At 40.3% G+C, this 25704-nt stretch overlaps 2 protein-coding genes across 2 annotated transcripts in view; both read right to left on the reverse strand.

Annotated features, from left to right (window-relative positions):
- The window catches only part of jph3b (junctophilin 3b), a 52999-nt gene extending 47833 nt beyond the window's left edge, over nt 1–5166 (reverse strand). Inside the window, exon 1 of the mRNA XM_067588862.1 lies at nt 2976–5166. Within this exon, the coding sequence (XP_067444963.1) occupies nt 2976–3357 (382 nt within the window). The 5' untranslated portion in view covers nt 3358–5166. The remainder of the gene's footprint in view (nt 1–2975) is intronic.
- Nucleotides 5167–14033: 8867 nt separating this feature from the next.
- klhdc4 (kelch domain containing 4) lies at nt 14034–24662 on the reverse strand. The gene is made up of 13 exons (XM_067588843.1): nt 24436–24662; nt 23512–23603; nt 23052–23130; nt 22596–22694; nt 21855–21991; nt 21529–21621; nt 19991–20153; nt 19733–19811; nt 19425–19633; nt 17815–18034; nt 17419–17607; nt 17108–17233; nt 14034–14665 (listed from the first exon to the last, which is right to left on the reverse strand). Exons 1-13 carry the CDS (start codon nt 24532–24534, stop codon nt 14493–14495), a joined length of 1758 nt encoding a protein of 585 aa, XP_067444944.1. The 5' UTR covers nt 24535–24662; the 3' UTR covers nt 14034–14492.
- Nucleotides 24663–25704: the final 1042 nt, after the last annotated feature.

Here is a 25704-nt window from a genome sequence, read left to right on the forward strand (position 1 = left end):
TATCTAATACGGACATTGTGAGTACCATTATCATTTACCTCATCTGTGTAAATCCCTGTGAGACAACTATCATGTCCACAGCTGCACACTTCTAGAGCAACTCACTCATGTGCAATATCAGTGTATAATGTATACTACACTGTGCAATGTCTGTTTACTTATTTACTATATCTTGCTTTTTTTTTTTTTTACTGATGCTCCTTGCTATTGTGCTATCCCCTTTGCTGCTGTTACACTGCAAATTTCCCCACTGTGGAATTCACAAAGGATTATCTTATTTTATTTAATCTTAGAAACTTCCTCACCTTCAGGTTTCACAACAGCTGTGTTCTGGAGATACACATCCATGACTGTTGAAGAACACAGAATAACGCTAACTGTTAAAGTGTGAAAAGAGACAAAATTAGCTGATAACCCTGAGATGAAAATGTGCCATGTGAAAATCACTAGAAAGAGATATGTTAGTTGTTAGTAGGCTTATCCTGCAGACAGACTATACATCTAACAGATCATTATCGGAAAAAACACATTCCCTCTTGGGACACTTGTGTATTCATCAGTTTGAGGTTATTTCTTATTATCTTTCAGGTTAATTCTGTGGCGTCATGCTCTGGTTTAGTAATTTCCTCAACATTTTAGCTCTATATGACTTTTTATTACCGCATAGATTTATATTAAGGACAAATACAAGCTGTTTTAATAAGGACACTGTGTACTGTGGGAGCTAGATAAACACTCATAACTAGGCCAATCTCTGCTGCATTTACAGTATGTGGGTTCAAACACTTCACAGAGCTACAGTGTCTCTTTTCTAGGAGGATTTCTTATCACTTTGTTTTTGCCGTCCATTTCCGACTTTCCCTGTAATGTACATGATCTCACTCATCTCCTGATTAGAAAGTGTCTCTCATAATAATCATGATTATCGTCCAGCCAGCCGTCTTTTCATTATCTGTTTGTCATTTAACTGATCCATTCATCCATCAATCTGTACATATGTCGATCCATCTCTCCCTCCCCCTGTCCAACCGTCCATCCCATCTGTCTGGTCATATATCAAGCCGACTTCTCCTCCTTTGTCCTGATTCAACCCCTCAAACAAGTTTGGTCTGCAGATATCATTCGGCTGCTCGGGATAGTGTGTGTGCTAGTGTGTGTGTGGTCCAAACCAGCTTTGTAAAGCGGCCTGCTAGTTGTAGAGTTATGTAACAAGGCTTAAACTGCATGTATGCTACCATCAGCTCTGTTGCTCAGCTCACACACATACTGCCGGGTTTCTTGTGTGTGCATTTTTGCACGCACGATATGTATGCACGGGTGTGTGTTTCTATTTTTACACAGGAATCCATATGGTGTCTGCCTCATTAACAGTGACTGAACTAAGAGACTCAAAGTGCATTGATGGCATTGATTTCAATTTCAGGGCAAGATCACATACTGATAGTCACTGCAAGAGACATTCTACAAAATGCAGTCTTTTAAATGTGTTTACATGTGTGAATGGGCTTGGATTTTATCTAGTGAATCATAAAAGATAAGAATTGCACATTTTGTTGCCGTAATTGATGTTTACTGCAGTCACATGAAAAAATAACACTAATCATAGATAGATTATTAAAGTGACTAACGCTTGATTTGGCAACACTATCAGATTCAGGGACATAATAATTGTAGGTTTCATAATAATATTGCAATGACATTTTTCTGGAAATTTCTCCCATAAGATACTTGTTTTGGCTTTTAGCCATTCGAGGTGCATGACTCTAAGGATGAAGATGTCTGTCTGTTGGCTGGTCCACTACTTTACCACAGACTGAAATATCTCAACTTCTACTGGATGGATTGGCCCAAATTTTGTATAGATGGTTGCCAGAGGATGAAGCCTTGTGTCATTGGTGATCCTGTGACTTTTCCTTTTGTGCCAGCATGAGATTGACGTAGTTTTTACTGAAATGTCTCAACAACCATTGGATTAGATTGCCATGAAATTTGGTACAGACATTCATGATCCCCAGAAGATGTATTGTAATAACTTTGATCTCCTTTCATCTGGCACCATTATCAGGTCAAACTTTTAATATATCTAATAATTTGGTTTATGACCAAATACCTGCAAAACAAATGGCATTTCCATGAGCCTCAGCTGTGCTTTTTGCTCAGTAAGTAGTAGCTAACATGCTAACAACATTGTAAACAATATGCTCTCTAAAGACTCTAAAGTCTTATGAGGAATAACTAAAAACCACAACATCACATTTGTGGTAAAAGAATATTTAGAAATTAGCCTCCGACACCCCCACAGGACTGTGGTGTATTTCATAAAATATTTTACAACATACAGGAGTAATAAAACATTGTACACTAGGACAGTAATGGTAAGTAGGGAAATAAAGGGTAAAGACAGATTTTTTCTGAAACACTTTGTTTTCTTGGGACTTTTTACTTGGGAGATGCCGTCCTTTGTCCTGCTAACCTTTTATTCATCCCTTAAGACTGCATGGCCTGAATTGAAGGAGGCCTCCAAATACACAGTGTGTCCTTATACACTAAGTTGAGGGGTGAGGGTTGCGAGGGAAGGGACAAAGGAAGGAAAAGTCAGAAAGATGAACAATTAGAGATTGAGAATCATTTTTCAAGCTGTGTCCTGATACAACCTCCAGTCTCTGCATGAGTGTGTGTGCATGTGTGTGTGTGTGTGTGTCAACAAGGCGCGGCAGAGAAAACGATGACCCAAGAAGACCTCTACACAAACTCCTCCTATTGCACATCTGTCACCTCTGTAACTGTCACCAGCTGTCAATCATTTTCCACTAACAAGTTTTTGCAGAGGACAGTTGTCAGTCACTCTCAAATATCGCTCCTTGACAGGCACTTGGTTCACACATCCTCACATGCATTCTGTCACACACGCTCAAACCCACCCCCAAGACACCCACAATGCATCTGCCTGTGTGTGTCCCGCCTCCCCCTCTTACCTCCATCCGAGTAGGTCTCTGTTCCGTATCCGTCTTGCAGCCCGTTGTTCCACGTCCCCTCGTACTTCCCGCTCGTCCCCGTGCTCTCCCGTACCCCGTAGCGTCCCTTAAAGCCGTGCGTCCACTCGCCCTTGTACACCCAGCGGCCTTTATTCTCGACGCCCACGCCGTGTCTCTTGCCCTGAGCCCAGGTGCCCTGGTAGGTGTTCCCGCTGGGCCAAGTGTAGACGCCCAACAGCTCGAAGCCATGGGCCCAGGACCCGCAGTACTCGCCCTGGCCCTTGGGTCCCGTGCAGATCCCGTGGCCATGCGCCTTGCCCTCCTCCCACCCTCCGCAGTATGACCCCCCATCGTCAAAGTTGAACCTGCCGCCAGTGGACATGCATGAAACAGGTCTTGGCAATTCCCCTGAAGCCTCGACAAAAAGAAAAAGAAAAGAAAAAGAAAACAAGGGGAGAAAAAAGAAGGACAGGTTGGTGCTAGAACCAATCCATGGAGCTGGGTTTTGAGGTTGGTGAGGTCAGGGGTGAAGAGGAGGAGGAGGAGGAGGAGGAAGAGGAGGAGGAGGAGGAGGAGAGAGTGGGAGGGAAGGGCCGAGAACTCCCACACAAATCAAGAAACGCCACCCTCTGTTTTCAGCTGGTTCGGAGGAGAGAAAGGAGAAACAAGGTGAACAACAAAACTTGGCCCTCACAGGGGTGTCAGGAGTCTCCCGGCGTGGTGGGAAAGGGTAACGTGAACGTGTTCACACCATCCTCTTGGTGGGCTCTTTGTTGCATCAGCTAGCACTTCCCAGCTTCTTTGTGGCAGATACAGGTGAGAGAGGAGGAGAGTGGGCCCAGAGCTGCCATTGTCCTCTCTCAGCAGGAGTTTAAACCATCAGGCAGCTCCACCGGCCTGCCATCGGCTTGCCTACACAGTCTTCGACACACAGGCACAACTCTTCCTCCTACTCCTCTCCTCCTTTCCACTCAGGCCCCCGCTCTCAGCCGCCTCCTACCTGATGATACCTCCACCTCTCTGGGGTATAGAGCCGAGAAGTTTCCCCGGTGGCAACCCTTCAAACCTCAAAGCCTCCAGCATAGAAGCCAGCCTTCTCGGCTTCTCCGATCAGCACAGAGGCCCCAACTGGAGCTGTGACATGCTGTGTGATGAATCAAAAAAAGACTCTCCTCTCCTCAGAAATTGATTTTTTCTTCGACTCCGCTCCAGATGATCAGACAGATAAAAAAGACCATTTAAGGTCAGACTCTGAATCTTTAGCTCACTTCAGGCTTCACCATCCTCTTCTTATTCTCAGCCTTCACACACATACACACACACACACTGTGCCTGATTGCACAGCGAAGGAACACACACATGCATAGAGAGAGGGAGAGACAGAAAAATGGGGAAACATATAAGGTAATCTGCTTGGCTGCTTTTTTTTGTCTGTCCTGTGGTGCTGGAGAGCAGCAATGCAGTCTCCTGCCTTGTGCACGCACACTCTATACGCAGGCACACACACACACGCTTTTCTGACAGCAAGTGCGCACACACAGACAATGAAACTAAACAACTGAATTGATTAATTTCTCCTATTCCCCCTCTCCCTCTCTCTCAGTCTGTCTGTAGGTCTTTAATCCACTGCGTCCATAAGTGGTTTATCCTCTGCGTGGCTTGCCTTCAGTTTGCCTGCTTGATGAAATAACATCCATCTATATGATCCTGTTATGGTCTGTTCTGTCCTCTTCAGCATCTCCTGCTCATCTCCATGTTTCCCTATGGAGCGCCGGCTGACGCACAGCCTGCCTACCTACCTGCTGTCTTGGTCTTACAATCTCTTCTCCTCCTATGGCTGGATCTCTGTATCTCTCTCTCTCCGTCTGTGTGTGTGTATGTGTGTTTGTCTCTCTCTCTCTCAGAAAATCTGCTCATTAGAGAGGACTGTTCCAATGCAGCCAACCAACCCCCCTCCTCCTCCCGCTCAATAGCTCACTCCAGCTCTTAAAGAGACACACACTCGGCTCTCTTCCTCCCTCACCTGTAGCTTTTTATCATTTACTCAGCCTTTGTCTTTCTCTCTGCATCTGCCATCAGTCTGCACCAGTCTGTTGTATAGTAGATACAATTTTATTTTGTGTGATACATATTTTCATTCAACAGATGAACTTAACACAAACACTAATAGATTCTGGTCCCAGTCTACTGTATAGTGTTTATTGGAATGGCAGTTATTTGCCTTTTTTCAGAGAAAATGGAGTAATGAATTTTTCCCTGAAAAATCTATGACGTTGGCTGCTGCTCCATGCTTTGGAAGTACAAATCAACGTCACTGTCATTCAGATCTGGGCAACACCCTCATATGGCAGAGCAGAACGGCCATCCTTAGTAATAATATATGCCTACATCTCTTCTTATAATGTGAAAATATCTCATTTTAACAAGAAAAAGTATCTTCTTTTAATGAAAAACCTTCAAGAAAATGTATTTCCTTATTACTTAATTTGTTATAATGATAAAGTTTTCATATAATAATAAGTGCTTTCATTGTGAATAACATGAGCTTAGTTCTTTCCCCGATGGAGACGCAGAGTGGACAATATCTCTAAGTGTCTGCATGCTGATAACAACCCCATCTAGCTCAGGCTGGTTTGAAACAAAGGCTTAAAATGTATCTAAACTACTATAAAATACACTTTTTGGAAATGAACTGTCAAGGTGTAAATATGTAACCATGCATGTGCACCAGCATGTAAATTACATGGATTTTCAAGAAGGGTCTATCTGCAGTGTTGCAGACCTACATGACACACCCACTTTACTACACTTTACTTTTTCAGTACTAAGTAGTGTAAGAGATTATAATGTGAAATTGAGTAATTACATTACAGTTACTAATCCCAGTGACACACTGTTACTTTGTCAGTTTGGAGGTCGACATGTATGCCATTTTACCAGTAGTTTGATGGAGGGTTGATATCTGATTGGTCTCTTTCAGTGGACAGACTGGTCTGGTATGTGCTAACTCCAGATATGTGTCAACAAGATGCTAGATAGCAATTTAATTAGTATTTTGTACATGACACAATTGCACTCATACACTAGATAGATGTGGAGGCTGGAGTTGTGGAATGTGATTGGCAGGGTAGCCAGGTCTGTGTGTCAAAACCAGCCCTATACTAGAACTCAAATTATACCTCTGCCAAACCATATACACTTTCTTTAAAGTCCTATAGCATTGCTATCATTGCCAAATGTATTGTAATATCTACAAAGTAACACTGTGAATGTGCCAGCATTAAAAGCAGTATTCCAGAGTTGGGATTGAGAGGTGGGCGCTGGGCAGTGGAGAGCCTTACAGCACATCTTGTGTGTGTGTGTGTGTGTGTGTGTGTGTGTGTGTGTGTGTGTGTGTGTGAGTACATGGATGGTGTGTATGTACATGCTGATCTGGAGTCAGTTTGGTAGGATTTTGGTATAAATAAATTATTTCATTTAAAATATGTATTTTTATTTATAGATATTATTCATGTAATTTGCATGCAAAATAGGTCTGCCCAACCAGTGGACAAAAAATTCCACCTGGCAACACTTAAAAAGTAGCCCAATAACCATGGACCTAGCAACCCTGGTGATTAGTCGCCACAGAAGAACAGAAATATAACAGCAGGTTACTCATAGTTGTTATTTGCATGTTGTGTCTTCTTAGCTGGTTTGATAACGATAACGACTGGTAAGACTACATTCAGGAATCAGCTGGAATTTAGTTCAGATTTGGAGGATATGAGAACAATGTGGTTTAACTGAGAAACTTCATCACTGGGGCTAACATAAAGCTAGCTGCTGATGGTCAATCATGGTGGTAAATGCCTCCAAACTGTCGGCTGTCTGCTTGTTAAACCACATCTCCTTTTCTTTTTCTACATGTGTCAAACACAGAAAATGTAACAAAAGTAACGAGTAATGTCACTAATTACTTTTGCTGTTGAGTAATTAGTAAAGTAACGTAATCACTTTTTTAATCAGTAGTATGTAATGAGTAAGTGATAACATTTTTCAAGCATCTCTTGCTGCCTTCAAATGGAGTCGTGTTTACCGTGTTCATGAGAAGAGTCTGTATGAAATGTCACACTCTTGTGGTAGTTACGACTTGGGAAGTGGATATTTTCTGAAAGCTCCAAGTTCACAAGTTGTGACATGTTGACGTTTTCAGAAATGGTGGAGGCAATGGAAGTTCATTATTTAGTGGTTGGCAAGTTAATATATTGTAATTTTTTCTTAGAAATTTTATGTCTGAGGAAAATGTTGATATTCCCAACGGCTTCATCTTTTTCTTCTGTCATTATGCCTTTGCATTTCCTGCATTACGTTACCTGCTTGCTAGCTAGCTAAATTGTTGTCCTTGGGGGCTTCTAGTTGCCAACAGTTATGTTAATATTAATGACAAGAGAACAATAAGGAGTCTTTTGGCATCCATGTTGCCTAGCAGCAGTGTTTTCACGACTTAACCACTTGAACGTCAAGCATATCGTGTACACGACTTCCCATGTCACAACCACTACCTCACAAGTTCCATTTGAGGGCAGTATAATTAGCAATGAGATTGAGAGTATGAGAGAAGGTGTGTTCAGATAGAAGACAAAATGAATTTTTGGATAGCATTATTCATGCAAATTTGAGTCTTTATTCACCCCAAACAATAAGTTTACCAACTGTACACGTGTTGGCTGTAAGCTAGCTAGCAACGTACACACCAAACCTGTGTGTCTGGAGTTTGTATTTGTTTGTGTAGCAGCTCAGACTGAACTCAGAACTCACCAGTAACTCCAGTTATTTCTCCATATAGTCTCTCTACTTTTTCTTTTTGTCTGTTTATAAAGTAACACGTTGAAGCATTTTCAACTCAAATGGATGCGTCTTCACCTTCAGTTCACGTCACATCAAGCAAATTCATTCCAAACAGCGGCTTCAACAAGTACAGCTCTTAAAACCAATACAAATAAATCCATCCAATGACTGAAAAACACGCCTGAAACATGTCCGGTGTAGAAAGGCGTTATGTAGCCATGCAGATAGTTTGATTTTCTTTTGTTTTTCCAAGCATTTCAAAAATCACATTTAAAAATTTTTACAGCACCATCTCATATTTGTGGAAAACAGAGAGGACTGACCCTGTTTATACACAAATGATACATCCATATTCACATTAAATTGATACTTCAATTTGAGAGAGCTCAGAATTACATAGAATTCACAAACACTGTTGTACATGTTTCCAGTACGGGTCAATCTGCACTTCTAATGCAGAAATGACCTCCTGCCATGCTAAAGCTGCTATGAATTTAAGAGCTGCTTTCTGCTTGTAGCAAGCAGCTCATTTGAAAGCACTTTTCCAACTGTTAATCCCAATTTTCCATCTGATAATTCTATACAGTTTGACATGATGATTAATCCTCCTCCACTACACTGGATTTATGTCATCAGATATTTTTAGTTGTCAGTACATATTTCATACACAGTAATTAAGCCTGAGATTAATTTAAATAATTTAATGTCATTCAAGAGTCTGCTCCCCAAAAGACATTTAACGCTAAAGTGCTAAAGTCATCTTATCATCATTACAATGGAAGAGTCAGATGATATCTGGGGAAACCAGGCTGCCACAGTGATGTGTATGCAGTGGTTATTCTCTTAGGAAAACCTCCACATTAATTAGCAACATAAACATGATACTTCAGGGAAATCCAAACTAAAGTGTTAACAGCACGTGGTTATATGACGGTGAGAAATCAGTACCTGTGGTCTTTAAAATTATTGACTGATTTCACCACTAACAACCTGATTCAGATGTTTATATTTACACTATGGCGGTCAGTCAGTAAAGCCACAATCTACTACTGCCGGCCACTTTGCCTTCACAGCTGGTGGTTAATTGGCAAACTGTCTCATAAGGCAGAAAACTGCTGCTTCCTGCATGCTATGGAACTAAACTCATACCCTACATGGAGGCATTTGCAGCTGAAACGCACCACAAACCACAAGTTAAAAACCATTTAACTGTCAATGAATTTCACTTGAATTTCAAAAACGATATACGAATGGGTTGAAGAAGAAAAATGGACACAGATCTCTTTTCCAACCACAAGAAGTAATGTAAAAGTGGCTGTTTTCTTTTTTAAATTTCAGTTGAGAGCGTTTTGCGCTACGTTTCAGCTACAAATATTTGCACACAGGATAAAGCATTTTAGACTTCTGGCCATGCCCCAGTCAGTGTTGTTGGTGATGTCATAGTTTTGACAGCTGATGTAGGAATCCTGTTCTGACATCACCGACTGAAGTGTGGCCAGGAGTGCGACTCTTAATTCATTCGCACAGTGCAGCAGTGTCCCACACTGTGTGATTCACCATGGATTTATCCTTTAAGTGCCTTGCTTAAGGGTATCTCACTAATACTGTTTGAGGAGGGACGAGCAAATCATGCCCTGTGCTCCACTGTGGACTTACTAATTTACAATGTGAATCACTGAAACTGACTTTTAGATCTCAGTGTGGCCAGAGAAGAAACACCAACTGATACAAATGTTACTAAAATCACCTACTGATGTGGATTAACTTCTCTTAAACAACTCTTCTCCCTGACTTCCCCTCTCCAGTCTTCCCATATCCTCCTTTCCTCATTCATCTCCTCCCTAGAGCTGTCATTGCTGTTATCCTTGTCCTTCTGTCTCCCAGTGTCTGGGAGAGCTAAACCAATTCCAGCCCAGATTATAGTAATAAAACCACTGTGGGTCTGCGGATTAAGGTTTAGACGTCTAAACACACTGGTGGTAGAGAGAGAGAAGAGGGGGAGGGTAGTGGGGGAGGAGGAGAGAGAGACGGTGAGCAGGTGAATGAAGAGGACAGGTGGAGGAAAGCATGGTTAATGTGATGTCATGACCACAACAACGGGATTAGGACTGAGAGAGGTTAATAAGACAAGTCTGTGCTTACAAATCCATTACATCATCTGAACAAAGTCAATTAGAGCTAAGAAGACACTGACTTAATCATGGCTAATGTTCACTGGGTCACATATTATAAAAAGGAGAGTATAAGTGAAATTATATGCACAGTACGAGGGGTCAAAGTTTAAAGTCCCCCTCCACTCAAAAATGTTTTTTGCTTATTATTACTTCACAGTGATGTTTGAGCTTCACTGTGCAGAGTTTAACACTAGAGGGCTGTTTTCACATTCACCTGCTGAAGGGGGAAAGTTTCTCTGTGCTCATCGAAAATCTGAGTTTAAGGTGTGAACCTATGAGCATGATTTGTGACATCACAAGTAGTTTAGAGCCAATCACAGTGCAGTGTGTACTTGAACAAGTGTGATGTGGAAACTTGAGGCCTCCAGTGCACATACAGATAATTGACTTTTCAGTGAAGCAGGAGACATCTTGTGTCCAGCAGATAAACTTTTGAAATAAAATCTATGCTTATTCATAGATTCTTGATTTTTCAATTAGGGTGAAGGAGATGTCATTTTAAGAATTTTAATGAGGTACTTTAACTTTTTTTGTAGAAAAATCATATCAGACAGAAATTATTATTCAAAGCAGAGTTTTTAAAAAAATATATCTTAAAAGATGTTATAGGGATCCACACACTAAACCCTTACAGGCACAACTCCACACACATACTGGTAAAGCCTATTTGACTCTGTGAAAACCTCACACACAAATGTAAAGTTAGTCACAAAAACTAATGTAATGTACATGACAAGATTACATATATACTCAAGCACCAATAACTGATAGCATTTCATTGATGCTTCTCACCTCAGATGACATTTGTGTTTTGTTTCCTGTTGCGAACGTGTTAGCATGCTGACGTTAGCATTTAGCTTCAAGCACCTTGGCTTAAAGCCACTAGGATGGCTATAGGCTCTTAGTCTTGTTTAATGAATGACTTTCTCTATTCTGATCCATGTGTACCATGTGGTGATTTTTTATCATCTGCTACAGTGATCGAGGGGAGGTTGACATGCAACAAGAGCCCCCCGTCTGGACTCTAACTGGGCATGTTGGAGTTATGTACACTTACCAACATTCCTGCTCTTTTTTACTATTTTTTTTTTTTCGTGCTTTCTGGTGAAGTGGAGGCATGTTGTTAACAGTGAGTGGCAGTGTACCAGGGTATACTTGAAACAAACTAGTTCATATAATGTCTTGATTGATAAGAAGGCAAAATGTTCACAATAGCCACACTTCAAGGAAAGTGAAGTGTGGCTATTACTTAATTCCACCTTATTAAGTTCATATAGCGTACTTCTTCGCAAACAGTTGACTATATATATATGTCCAGCAGTTATGGAGGTTGTGTCTGTCTGTCTGCTGTTTTGTGCTGGGCAGGTAGTGTACAGTGGGTTTAACACAGCTTGTTCACTGACAACAGCTGATGAGTGCAGTGAGACTGAATCAGAACAGCTGTAAAACCAAAACAATGAGCTCCAAGACGTAAAGTGTCGTGACGTAAAGTTAGTTAGTTTAATTTTAAAAATGCTCTTATAATTGAAGGTGTGTGTGTGTTTATGATTTTCACTAATTTGTGTTTCTGTAGTATGTCTGAAGTTGCAGTTAGACTTATTTACTAATGTGTGTGAGAATTATGGTGTGAATCATGGCCTGCGAAGCAACTTAAACACTCCAGGGTAGAAAACTATAGTTTTATTTTTCCAACCATTGTAAAAGTCAGTAACGTTAAAGAATATAAAGCCAAAGCTAAATCTCAGTTAAAATAGTCTTATCCAGTAGCTCACTGTGTTTGCTCACCATCTGGTCTGTCTGTACAGTGTGTGACATCCCCAAGCAATCAATAAGGACGCTTCTTTGGGTGGTCAGTAATTACATAAGTGTGCCTTGGAACTTTGTGTCTCTGGATCAAAAAGACTGTAAAGCACCAACCGGACTTTGTCTAAAAATGACAAAAGATCGCATATCCTGGCAGGAAGTGATTCAGTTGTTCTCCATACAGTCTTTATTAATACCAAGCCTGAAAGTCTTCTCTCACAATTGAATATAAACCTACTTAAGAGATATATTAATCGTCCGTCTGCCTCAAACTGATGTATCCGCATTCTACAAGTTTCTATCTCTCACACACTCACTCACACAACTGACGTATCTCTGACGATTACACGCTGCGTGCCCCCACGTCAGCAGTGCACCCAAAAAATCTCTTCTCTTTAGTTATTTATAAAATCTTTTTTTGTCCCGGAGTTAAAATAAAAAAAAAAAGGGGGACGCAGGAAAGGGAGAAGAGGGGCTATGAAGGAGGGAGAAGTGAATGAGGAGAAGGCAGCCTCATTCTCATCCATCTCTCCTCCTCCTCTATTATTCATCAGCCTCTTCTCATCCCTCCTTCAGCACGCTGATGGAGGATAAAATAGGTCACCAAGGGATAGGCTGGTGCTCACACAGTGACTGATGTCTTCCCTGACACATCGTGCACTGGTCCCCTCCTCCTTCCCTGCATCCCTCGCTCCTCTACCTCCCCCTTTTCTTCCCCGCTGCTGCCACTGTCTTGTTGTCCCTTCTTTCTCACCTGCTCTCTCTCGGATCCCGCTTCCCCTCCTCTCCATCCCCTAACATCCCTCCCATCTTTTGATGATGCCTGAATCCTGCCGTTCTTCAGCTCAGCTCACCTTTTCTCTCTTCTCAGTCTCCCGCTTGCTTGTTGAAGAGAAGTAAAACTCAGACAAAGGAAATGTGTTGCTGCTAGCTATCTGCAGGGGGCACACCACACCACCATGACTACAGTATGTATCATTTAACTTGCAATAGAGAGAAAAGAAGGGCCCAGCAATGAGAAGTGATGAGGAAAAGCAACTTAGCTGAGACGATGATGATGAGAAAGGTGACCAGCGTAAGGCAGGAAAGCTGGATCAATACGAGGGACCAGAACAAAGACACTTATCATGTTTTCATTTGAGCTGCACTTCTTAGAGTTCTTTTCTCTAGTTTCTGCTCCAACTTTTAATGATATTTTTGTTTTTTACTACAGTAAAGTTTGCCATTTTCAGGTGAGGCTTTTATTCACAACTGATTTCAAGTGCGAAAAGAGAATGTAGTGGTTCTAAATAAATAGATCAACATGTACTTATTCTGTTTTAACACACTGAAAGTTGGTCTTCCTTGCAAATCTGTTCAATATTTGCAAGGTTTTTAAAAAAAACCATGTTTGTAGTCTAGGAGCTGTCAACACTGTCCTCCACCTGTGTGACTGACTGCACTGACAAAAATGCCCACCAGATGGGGACAATCTGGTAGGTACATTATGGGAATGGGATTTTTTTCAAAAATATTTGTAAATGTGTCTGCTTGCTGTTAATAAAACAAACTGGATTCTAAAATATAAACTTTGAAGGGCAAACACTGTCATTTAATCTTTTTTTTCTTTCACTTTTTAATTACTTTAATTTAGGTATAATTAGAAGTTCATTTGTATTTTCAGCCCGTTTGTGTCTTCACTTTCTGGTTTTCTGAGCAGTCCTTGTCACAAGAGAACCTTGTTCACTTTTAGGTGCATGGGAACATGCACCATGTGAATGGTGTTTCTTATAGTAACAAACCCACAGAGAATCATCACCCAATTCTGCACTTCTCATATCTATTTTAGCATCTTTCAGTTCATTGTTTTGGTTTTCACACCTACAAATGGACTGTTTTGGTTCAGTCTCACCACTCTAATCGACCACGTCTTCAGCTGAAGCAGACAGCTTTTCAGTTTTCTGCCCAGCACCAAACAGCAGGCTTTTACTGCCTCCGAGTAGCCAAAAAGAAAATCAATGAATGCAATTTTAAGTGTGGGCTAGTTGTAATTCTGCTTGTTAAAATTTTAAGGAGCAAATCAGTTATAAACCATAGACGACAAAAAATGTTTGTTCTTCTGATGAAATCTGAGAAAACTGCAAGTGAAACATTTGTACTATCACTGACTGGGTTGTAGCCAGAAGTGCAATTACTTCAAATATTAAACCATGGAGAGCACAAGTTTTCCACCCTATGTGTTTCACTTTACAACAATGAAAGACAAATGCTGTAAAACCGATTTTTTAATGTGTGTGAACAAAGAAACATGTTTTTTATGTACAATGTACAGTATCTCAGTCCTCACGGACACAAAACCAGATGTAATTTGATGTTAATGTTGGATTGCACTAAAATGTGGCTCCAAGTGTTTAAACACTTTACTTAGGCACTCTTGTCTCAAAACTGACAGCTGCAGTTTATTATATTATGTAATGGACTCAGTGAGTAAATAGGATGGTATACCCACAAATGAAAAATATAATCAAATTTCATTTGATAAATTCCATTTGACTCAAGTTAAGTGTTTTCTGTTTTAAATTTGAATGAACTTTGACTTACTGAAATATTTGCAGCACAGTCCAAATGACATTTACAGATGTTGTATATAAGGTATAAAATATTTTACACACACACACACACACACACACAAACAGCACACTCACAGTCACTCAACATTTGGTGTATCCCACTACTGGTCTTCATAGAAGACTTTAGCCATGGCGAGGGCGACCTTGGCAACCTTTTTGTCCTTGACGTCTGGGCCCATATTGGTGCGTGCCAGTCCTATCCAGTACTGCTCTGTACGGGCCTGATAATCCGTCACCGTCTCCCCCTCCTGCACTGCTGGGTGCTCATCTTCATCTGAAAACACACAGTCAGGTAAAGAGGTTAAAGCTACATGTAGCATTTCAAAAATCATGGTCAAAATTACCGACGACAGCTGCAATCCAGCTGCTTTCTGCCAAATGATAAATGACCCGATGCCTCATGATTTAAAATGTACTGTAGAGGTCAGGAGAGACTGCCAAAAATCAATTGTCTTGTCTGATTCATTCATGTTAAAATGCAACAAACATCACCTTTAAGGGAGTCATTCTGCTTTCAATTTACCAGCAAGCAGATTACATACAGTAGACTGAAGTGTACAGGAATGGTTACTGTTCGTCCAACTCCTGCTGTTTTACACAGGTCACTTTTGTAGTCACAAGGTGTACTACTCAATATCTTCTTCAGATCTGGAGAAGCTTTGTCAAGTATGAAAAATAATCTATCAAGTTTTACCAGGTAAAAAGATGCTATCGGTCACAGTATGGAAATGTATGACCCAGTGTTTTTGGAGCTTGACCCACACTAGGGAGTAAAAATCTGGATTATAGAGCAACTGATATGGATATGGACATTGCTATTTAAGAGTTTAACTATCTGATAATGATATGTTGGTCAGTATAAATTTTTTAGTGTAAACACATAAGATACACACAATTTTAAGGATCCCAAATGTGTTTTTTAAAGTGCTGTAATGCATACACACAAATGTACACTCTGTGCTATGGAGCCCTAAACCTAACAAAAGCTGTAAAAAGTTATCAGACAAGGGGAATAAAACCGAATACATCAATAAATAATACAGTTAGTTAAATAATTAAAATGGAGCCTCCAATCAGTTGGTAGGAAAAGCAAAAAGATTCTCATATTTTTCCTTTTACACCTATCAGTTGATAAAATAAATTTAATTTATTTACTATATTTTACTTGTTTTATTTTGCACTTCTGTTGATCTTTGCTTATCTCATTTTAATTTTCAAATCCCTCATTTTCCAATTCTTTTTGCTGTCACAAATTTAATCATTTACCAATTTTTTCACAGCTTTTAAGCAATGGAGAAGACACTACAGAACCTTTTTAACTGGAATTCGCTGAAAAATCAAGTCAAGAAATATGTGTTTGTCAGTCTGTATTGTTTATGATGCTGTTAGTACATATATGGAGGTATTTTGTTTACATTCTGCACAGAGCCGTTGATTCAAGTCGGCATAAATGATATATGCAGTTTGCAGTGGTTGAAAGTATATTTACTCAAGTACTGTATTTAAGTACATTTTGAGGTACTTGTACTTTACTTGAGTATTTCCATTTGATGCTACTTTATACTTCCACTCTACTACATTTCAGAGGGAAATATTGTACTTTCTACTCCACTACATTTATTTAACAGCTTTAGTTACTTTTCAGATGAAGATTTGACACAATGGATAATATAACAAGCTTTTAAAATACAACACATTGTTAAAGATGAAACCAGTGGTTTCCAACCTTTTTGGCTTTTGACATCTTACAAAAAGCAGTGTTTAGTCGAGGTCACATTTCAGATGTCTGAGTTGTTAACAGCTCCACCAAACAGTGATTTTTCCCTCTAAACTTCTCACAGATTTATGTAACAAAACTTTTTTCTTCTTTCTTCTCCCATTAATCATCTCATGACCCCTCAGATTTATCTGTTGACCCTTTGGAGGGGCCCGACCCCTAGGTTGGGAACCACAGGACTAAACTAGCTGACTGTATATAAAGTAGTTGAAACTAGCTCCACCTCCAGCAGCTACAACAGTAACATGCTGCTCTAACACTGATGCTTCACTATTAATAATCTAATGATGTCATATATAATAATATATCAGTCAGAGGGACCAAACCACTACTTTTACTGCAATACTTGAACTATATCAAGCTCATAATACTTGTGTACTTTTACTGTAGTAGGATTTTTCATGCAGGACTTTTACTTGTATTGGAGTATTTTTACATTGCTGTATTGGTACTTTTACTTGAGTAAAGGATCTGAGTACTTCTTCCACCGCTGGCAGTTTAGTGTGCAGGATTAAAATGGAGTGGAAACCCCACCCAACCTTCCTAAAACCTGGTACTGTGCCAGTCGGGTTTTTGGTTTGTATTTCTGTACTACAATTTCTTGCTACTTATCAGCATATACACCAATATCAACATGTCTGAAATAAACTGATATACATTATCTCTGCCTGGCCAATTTCAATTTAGATTTGAGAAATTTAGATCTTGATTTTTATAAAATTAGGCAATTAGCATGTAAAGTCACCTATTGATGCCATATTACTTTTCATTTTAGTCACGTTTTCACATGTTTGTAATGTTGGTGAACATGTGTTTAATGTTGTGTATATCCTGATCTGGATTCTGTGCTTGTTGCTCATTATAAATCAAATGAAAAGGAAAAGAGAGGAGAAGAAACAGATGAGTGTAAGACAACAAAGAGGTAGAATAATCCCTTGCCTTCTCCGTCCTCGCTTTCCTCTTCAGAATCCTCCTCGTCTTCCTCCCCTTCTGCTCCTTTCACTGCCTCCTCCTCCTCTTCCTCCTCCTCTTCTGACTCAGACTCTTCCAGCCACTCCTGTGTCTCTGTGGAGAACAAATCATAAATCCAAATGAAACCTCACACCCGTCTCTCCCATCTTATCGCAGCTCCGACTCCTCTCCTGTATCACACCTGCTGAGCTGAACCTGATTACATTTCAGATCATTTTTTCTACATGTGTTGCTCTCTTTGTGCTCTGGATATGTCTTTGTTTGACTGGCTAACTCACTTGGGTCCATTTCAATTAAAACCTCCCACTGGTCCATCTTGTGGAGGTCCAGGCTGTAGAAGTCGTTCAGGGTGAACTGGCGGTTGCCCACCTCGAACATCCCCCCGTACAGGAAGAGCTTGCCCTGACGCACCGCTGCCATGGCGCTGGACCTCGGGCAGGGCTCCACCAGCAGAGCCGAGGCTGAACCTGAGGGGAAGAAAAAAAAACACATTTGAAACTGAAATCAGCAGAATGAACGTGAAACTGAACTTGAAAAGACAAAAATGTGTGATTATCCAACCTGTCTATATCTTTTATTCTTTTATTTCTACTAATTGGTGTAATTAGTCTGTGTCTCAGTTACAGTTTCTGTAATTTTCTTCTATATGTGTGTGTTTATTTGTGTAATCTTGCCATCATCCTCCTCCTCCTCCTCCTCCTCCTCCTCCTCCTCCTGAGCTCCAGGGATCACTTCCTTGATGGTCATCACTGTGCCGTCCTCTGTGACGATCTCCTTGATGACCTCAGTGGGTCCTTGAGGAGCTTCCTCGCCCTCCTCCTCCTCCGCTACCCCCCCCTCCGCTTCACCCTTCTTCCCCCTTCGTCGTTTCTTCTTCTCTGTCTTGTTGTTGCCCTGGATGGGACAGACAGATCGACAGAAACAAAACAATAAACAACAGCAGAGAGTAGTCGGAGCGGTTAGGCACTACTTCATATTGTAATGATTAGGTCCAACACCAGAGGTGCCTGGCAGGACTCTACTTAAGGATTTAAAAGGACAAATTATCAAGGTAAACTGTCAAACAGCTGTCCAACCTTACGTGCAACAAAACAATGTCAACCGTATCTCATTCAACACACTTTAATCACAGTCAACATTTAAATATTTTATAGAAGAAGTACCAACTTTAAAAGGAAAGTCTTCATATTGTCCTTTTAAAGCAGCAGGGGAATAGGAAAATGATTGTTGTTCATGGATGTTTGGGGCAGTTCTCGAATTTCTGATGCAATCAACGACAACAAAACAAAATGTAGTCTGTCATCATACATCTATGTATGTAGTACAACTGCTTTAGATACGAGAATTTCCTTAAATCCTTCTAGTTTGACTGATGTTTCCCTTCATCTCATCACAGCACGCAGCAAATATCTGACACCTTTCTTAATGGGTTGATTTAGAAGCCATTCTAAATCAACTTATTCTAACTGGGTTCACTGTGGCAACAAACCAAGAAATCAGAAATGCCAAGGACATATAGAGCCAAGCCTCTGACTCCTTCATTCGCTAACTTTTATAAGATAACAATGAGCAAAGTGCTTAAAAGAGAACTCCACTGATTTAACGTTACATTCCTCTAATTGTTGGATTCACAATGGACAGTTTTAAAAAAAAGGATTTAAATTGATGCAGCAGAACCAGATATATTGTCTTTTCTATTCCATGCGTTCCTCCTCCTTGTCAAAACCTTTTGCTTTCATTACCCACAATGCAACTTGACCCTATTTAGAAGCTAATGTAGCCTCAAGCCGCTAGCCTCCAACTGTAGGTCTGTAACCTCACTTCTTTCTAACACCACACCCCCAGATTCTTTTCATGTTCAAACTTGTAATTTTCAGCCCCAACCAACACTGACTCAAGTGACATCACTTTAGGCAATTTATCAGACTTTGCACACCTCCCCCTGGAGCCACGAAAGACTTCAAAAAACCTTTTTCACAAATATAATATGCAGCAGTACTCCACAACACCTGTAAACTGACTTTGATGTGTAAAATCAGTGGAAATCCTTTTTAATAGAAAACAGAAACACAAAGGTGTGCAACCTACATTGAGGTGTATGAATTTTGAAAAATTTGAAGGCGGGTTTGTATGGTGAGTCAAAACTGTGCTGCAGAATAAAGTTGAAAGCCCCACAGTTGTAGGACTGAAGATATTAGTGTACTGATGAAAACAGGAAAACAGCACCACATGCAAACTTGCATTTATACTATCAAACAAGTGAAGGATCATAAATGTTGCTCACCCTGAGCTGGCCGGGGAACCAGCGGTTCTTCACAGTGTCATACAGGTAGAGGTCGTTGTAAAAGTCACCCTCCAGGGTCTCCTCCTCTTCCTCATCACAAACCCCACCAAACAGCACCGCCCGCCCTGCTGGGCCCACCGCCAGGGAGAAACCAGAGCGTGGAGGAGGCTTGTTACCTGAGGGGCTCACCCGGGACCACGACCACTTCTCTGGAGAACAGAGATACAGACAAGTCACGAAAAGATAATAAGGATAATACATGAGTTTACACTGTGTTATCTTAAATACTTTAGTCTCTTTTTTCGTACCTTGGCCTTCTTTACCATCTCGCTTCAGAAGAAACATGTCAGAGTGGATGGTCCCCTTCTCTACATCCTTTTTGACTCTCTACATAAACACAAACACAATTATTAGGCAGACCACATTACAGACAGTACACTTGCAATTACAGCATCAGACTACAGACACACACAAACACGTTTACCGTCCCCAATTAACTGGTCTTTAGTCTGAAATTTGTCCCCAAAAGTAGCCTATGACAGACAGAGACACACACACACACACACCACTTTAGAGTATCCCCCATAGATGATGACACCAGAACCATCGGGCAAGGAGGTCATCTGACAGGCGGAGCGCGGCAAGGGGGCGGAGCCTGACGGAGAGAGGCGTGACCAGGAGAAGGTGTCCAGGGAGAAGGAGTAGACGTCATTATAGTAGATAAAATCCCTGAAAGGGGAAGAGGGAGAAGCAGGAGAGAAAAGGGCTGAAAGTGAGCCAAAAAGAGAAGGACTGAAACATTGAAGAGCTTCTGGAGTGTCAACTTTATAACCTGTTGCTAAAAGGTTAGCACTTCACTGCAGCTATGCCACAATCACTGAAATCTGAAGCTTCAAGCTGCATGATGCAACTTCACATGAATGGCTTAAAATGGGAAGGAAGAGTTGAAAATTTGAACTTCAGCTTTTTCACACTAAAAAGAGCTGACTGCTGCAACTAGAAATGAGGTTGATGAGAGCAGCGAGACTGAACCGAAACAATAAAGTTGTGGTCAGAAAACCAAAACAATGTGCTGAAAGAAGCTAAAATGCTCTGTAGAGCTGAGGGGAAGTGCAGAGTCAGGTGATAATTCTCTGTGGGCTCATCACTTTGAGTGACTTCCTTCATATCGCACAGAGCCATTTAACTCATTGTTAAATTAAAAATACTAATTAGTGCAGCCTTGAGTTTGATATATGCACAGTGTCTCATTCGCTGGCGAGGTCATGGCTTTTCCACTTAAAGATTATGGTTTCCATCATTCTGTATTTTTCTTATTGTCAACAAATCCCACTGAAAGCCTTTGACTTTGACCTTTTTTTTACATACAACCACTAGGAGTTGCCACAGGCAGAAATATTGTGTGAATGTAGCTGAAGCGCACACTTCATCCTGTCCGCTGTGGCCTCTCTGCTCTGCATGTGTGTGTGTGTGTGTGTAGCTCAGCCCCACGCTCAGTGAAACAGACACACAGACAGAGAGCAGAGGAGAGAGATAGAGACAGCAATGTAACCTGGTCGCTATGTTTTTATAGAGTCTAAGTCTCACACCCTGCGCACTGCTATTATTTGGGAGCTACACACCCACTGCCCAAAGGTTGATACCCAGAAACGTCCCCAACACAACAAAATGATAAGAAAGTACAGGCAGAAGGCAGATACATACACCGCCCCACACATCTTACTTATCATCACTTATGACTCATAAGTGATGACTGAGAGGGATTATTTTTGTGTTTTTTAGGAAAATCCCGCACAGTATACCTTTAACCATAGATAATACTGTAATTAAACTTCCATACATTATATATGTTTGTTACATTTGTATTGATTTTATACCACCAGTCCCTGCATGTCCCTATAAATGACTCAGATTTATTAAACTTGATATATCGACCATAATAGATGAAACTTAAACTAGTTGCAGTGTCTCAATTAACAGGATTTGGAAGAGGCTGTCTCCCTTCAGCCATTGTACATACAGTACACATTACCTGCCCACCATGCTCATCATTAAACAGACATATTGTCCTTTTTTTATTATTATTCAGTAACCTTCTGCCTACCTGGTGCTCTCATGGAAACCTCCAAACACCAGCAGCTGTCTCTTGCTGAGGACCATCCGGTGGCCGCTGCGACCTGATGGACCACCAGGTGCTCTGGAAAAACACAAACGTAAAGTTATTTGTGATAATTAACATATAAAAAACAATGATTATGAATAAAGAGTAAATATCCATGACACCCAACACCCATGGGGCCTGTTTTACTTAATCAGATGTATTTCTATCCACCCTGAAGTTCCTGTATTCACACAATAAATCTATTAATCGTTCCTTCCATTCACCCAGCCTTGATCATTACATCTCCTTTCATGACCCTACGCACATACTTGATGTTCTCCCAGGTGTGTGTAGCCAAGTGAAGCACCCAGAGGTCCTTGTAGTGGTAGAACTGTTCCCCGTTTGGGGAGGCAAACTCTCCCCCGAACACCCAGAGCTGGCCGCCACCCTGGGGAACTGCCACCGCCTGAAGGGGAACGAGAGAGGGGAGGAGGAGAAGGAGTGAGACACAGAAGGGAGGGAGAGAGGAGGAGAGCTGCATAAACTGAGCGAGATAAGAAGGTTTGATGTCCTCAGATTTAATTGGTTTTCTTGCAACAGTCCATCAGCCATGATGACATTGCTGATAAGTTTCAAAGTTTCCCCTGATCTGTGCTACAGTAGTCTGCCCCCTGGTGGCTTAAATGAAGAATCACACAACTGATCAAGCCTTAAAAGCAAAAGGATGTTCCAGTGTAGAAAATCTAACATCTATTTATTATGGCTGTGAATTTATTATGAAAACGTGCTTTACATGCCAAGACCTCTCAAGCTATTTGAATAACAACAGTCACATTTTCTTTGCTCACCTGGAAGTGATGTTACAGATATAAAACTGTGAATCAAACTCTCTCATGGAAGGTTCATACCTGACACAGGATTAGGGACAAATAATGGAGAATGTGGTGTTTTATGGTAGCTCAAATATCAAACAGTGCAAGAAAACACTGCATTGTTTAGATGGAAGCTGACATGTTACCAGAGTGTGCACCAAAAGAGGTTTGAGGATTCTCGGTGAGGGAGTCGTGTACCTGATGAGAGCAGCGTGGGGGAGGAGGGTTGGGGATCTCTGACTTAACCCAGCTGTTCTTCTTGATGTTGTAGAAAAACAGATCATTGTACAGGTACGTCTGCAAAAAAAAGAAAAGAAAAAAGAAAGCAACAACAGGCTTTTAGATTAAGAATTTATTTTGTCGAAATTCCGCAGTATTGAGAAAACTAGGAACAGAAGAAATTACATGTAACAAGTCTCATGGGCTCAACTTCATAAACTCTTCATACTGATCTCAAATCTCAGTTGAACAATTGTTTACAGCGAGAAAAAATCTCTCTGTGTTTCTGTTAAGGATTAAATGTCATTATCACCTCACTGAACCATCTAATCACCTTCTAATTCAGCCTTTCATCTTCAAAAGACATATTTGGGAAGTGAAATGCAAAGTGAAATGTTTATTATATCACTAATGTACAGAAGCACTTATTACTACCTTCTTTCCGTTGAAGAATTCTCCTCCAAACAGGATGAGTTCATCTTTCTCAGGATGGGCAGAGAAAGACGCATTCAATCTGAAAAGCATGAAGAGACAATAGAGACTGAGATGCATCTCGCTAGCATGGCTGAAAGCTGTGATTCATGCTTGATATTAAAATATTCCCCCAAAACCGCTTTTTAAATCTCAATGTAAACAAAACTAAAAATAAGTGCTTTATTTCAGAAGGAAGCCCTACACTTCCACTGAGATTCATTCATCCTTCATTCAGTCATTGACCATTTATAACTAAGACAATCAGTAAATAAGTCCAGCAAGGACTGCACCTCTTTCAGAAGCTAAACAGTTTGGGTCATTATCTTTTCTGTTATTACTTGGTTTAATAATCTCTTGACAGGTGTAAGAACAGGTTGCATCACATAGTGAGAGAAAGTTAAAGTTGATGAGAGTGTTTCACCTCGGCGATGGAGGTGGACATGTTGTCTCTACAACCTGGGTCTTCTTTGCATCCAGACTCTGAAATTCAGCAATTAGAGCTTCCAAATCCTCCTGGAAACAGAGAAGGAGGAGGAGAAGAAGGAGAAGAAGGAGGAGGAGGAGGAGGAGGAGGAGGAGGAAAGGAACAATAACAGAAGAATGTGAATGTCATTCAAAAATTAAAGTCTCCCTTCACTCAAAAATATGTTTTTCTTCTTGTTCTTACAGTATGATGTTTGAGTTTCACTGTGCAGAATGATGTATGTGCAGAGTTTGTTTTCACATCCGTCTGCTGAGAGTAAGTTTCTCTGAGCTCACTGAAAATCTGATTTGAAGAGGCGGGCCCATAAATATGATTTGTGACATCACAACTAATTTGGAGCCAATCCTGGTCCAATATTCAATTTACACAAGTGTGATGTGGAAACTTGAATTGTCCAGTGCACAAACATTGAGAATGGACTTTAATAAGAAGTAGGAGACATCTTATGTCCAGCAGTTAATCTTCTGAAATTAAAATTATTTGCATATTCATAGAAACTAGAATATTTAATGAGGGAGAAGGAGTAGATATCATTTTAAGGATTTTAACGAGATAATTTAACTTTTTTGTGGAAAAACCATGTGAGACATAAATTACTATTGAAAGTAGCGTATTTTATATACATGTTAAAACATGCATGGAGGGGATCTTTAATGTTATAGGTCCTAGTAATATTACACACAGTGATGTTGTCTTGCACTGATTTAGTTTGAGAGTTGAATAGTTATTAGCACTAGTTACTATACAGTGTGCAGACCAACAGCTAGCTTTAACAACATATTAACTGTAGGCTATGTCATATGAACAGTACACATATTTACAAAGCGTTAAACATTTAGTCCAGGACAGGTGAAGTGTTACCTCCTCTCGTTTGGACCTCTTTGAAACCTTTTTCTCCATTTTAGCAGCTGTCTTCTCTGCTCCCTTCACCTTCTTTTCATTCTTGCCTTTTTTGCCCATGACTGCTAACAGATGTCGCTAAATTTTCTGTGATTTTATTTGTTATTTCAATGAAGCCGGTAGCACATGGAAATCCAAATAAATTCACATGCCGATGTTTTTCCTCTGACAAGCAGGATGTACTTCCGGCAACAATTTCAACAACACAAGTCTGTAAAGGTCACAGCGCCCTCTGGCGCCTCAGAGGACAGTCTGACTTTCTAACTACAGTGCAGCTTGTCACCACATCAGAGTTCATCATCTTACAGATCCGACCGCAGCAAAAAGAAGCCTGCTGTCTGCTAGATTTTCCCTCATGTGTTATCTCAAAGACAGTGGTCACTTTCATGGTCGGATATTATTTCTTCAGAAGAAAGCGCTGCCAACAAAACATCTGGTGAAGGCAGAAAATGTTTAAATTTGGTTTAAAGTAGCAGAAAGCTTATTGACATTTACATTTCATTATATACACCTCTATCATTTGTGATTCAAATCAAATACATACAAACATATAAACATAGTCAGAGAGTGTAATATTCATATGTGTGTACGCAGTGTGGATTTGGATGTGTGGATGTAAAAAATACTAAGGTCATTAGTCCAAGTCCCTTAAAAAGTCTTTTGAATATGACCTTTAAATATATCTACTTTTTTCGCTGACTTATAAATTGTCAAATTTAAATGTATCAAGTCAATAAATACTGGAATCAGCATATATAATTCCCAAAATGTATATATTTTTAATTGTAGGTTGTTAAAACCCTCAAAAAATATCAAGAATGTGACCTCAGTGTCCTCAGTGCTTCAGTATCTGTATGCAAATACTGATTTTTTTTTTTTTAGAATAAATAAATAAATAAATAAAACATACCTTTTTCATGATTTTAACCGAATAAAGCTCCTAACACAACTAGGTTATACCACGTGAAGCGTGTATTGACACGCGTGTTTAGTATGTTTAAATGCACGTGTGCATTTATCTTCAGTGTATGTGGAATGTCACAGAAAGAGAGCGACAGGTACTAATGAGCAGGAAAGTTTCTTGACACCCTGATATGGCATTTGTTTGTCACTAAAACCCCTCTGACAGGCCCTGTATAGACAACAGCAGCACTCTATCCTGTTTAACATTTGTTCATTTTTTTCACAAAAATCTGAGTTTGATGAGAAGATGCTGAAAGTCAGTGAGAC

Source organism: Thunnus thynnus, chromosome 5 (genome assembly GCF_963924715.1).
Source record: "Thunnus thynnus chromosome 5, fThuThy2.1, whole genome shotgun sequence".
Classification (NCBI taxonomy): Eukaryota; Metazoa; Chordata; class Actinopteri; order Scombriformes; family Scombridae; genus Thunnus; species Thunnus thynnus.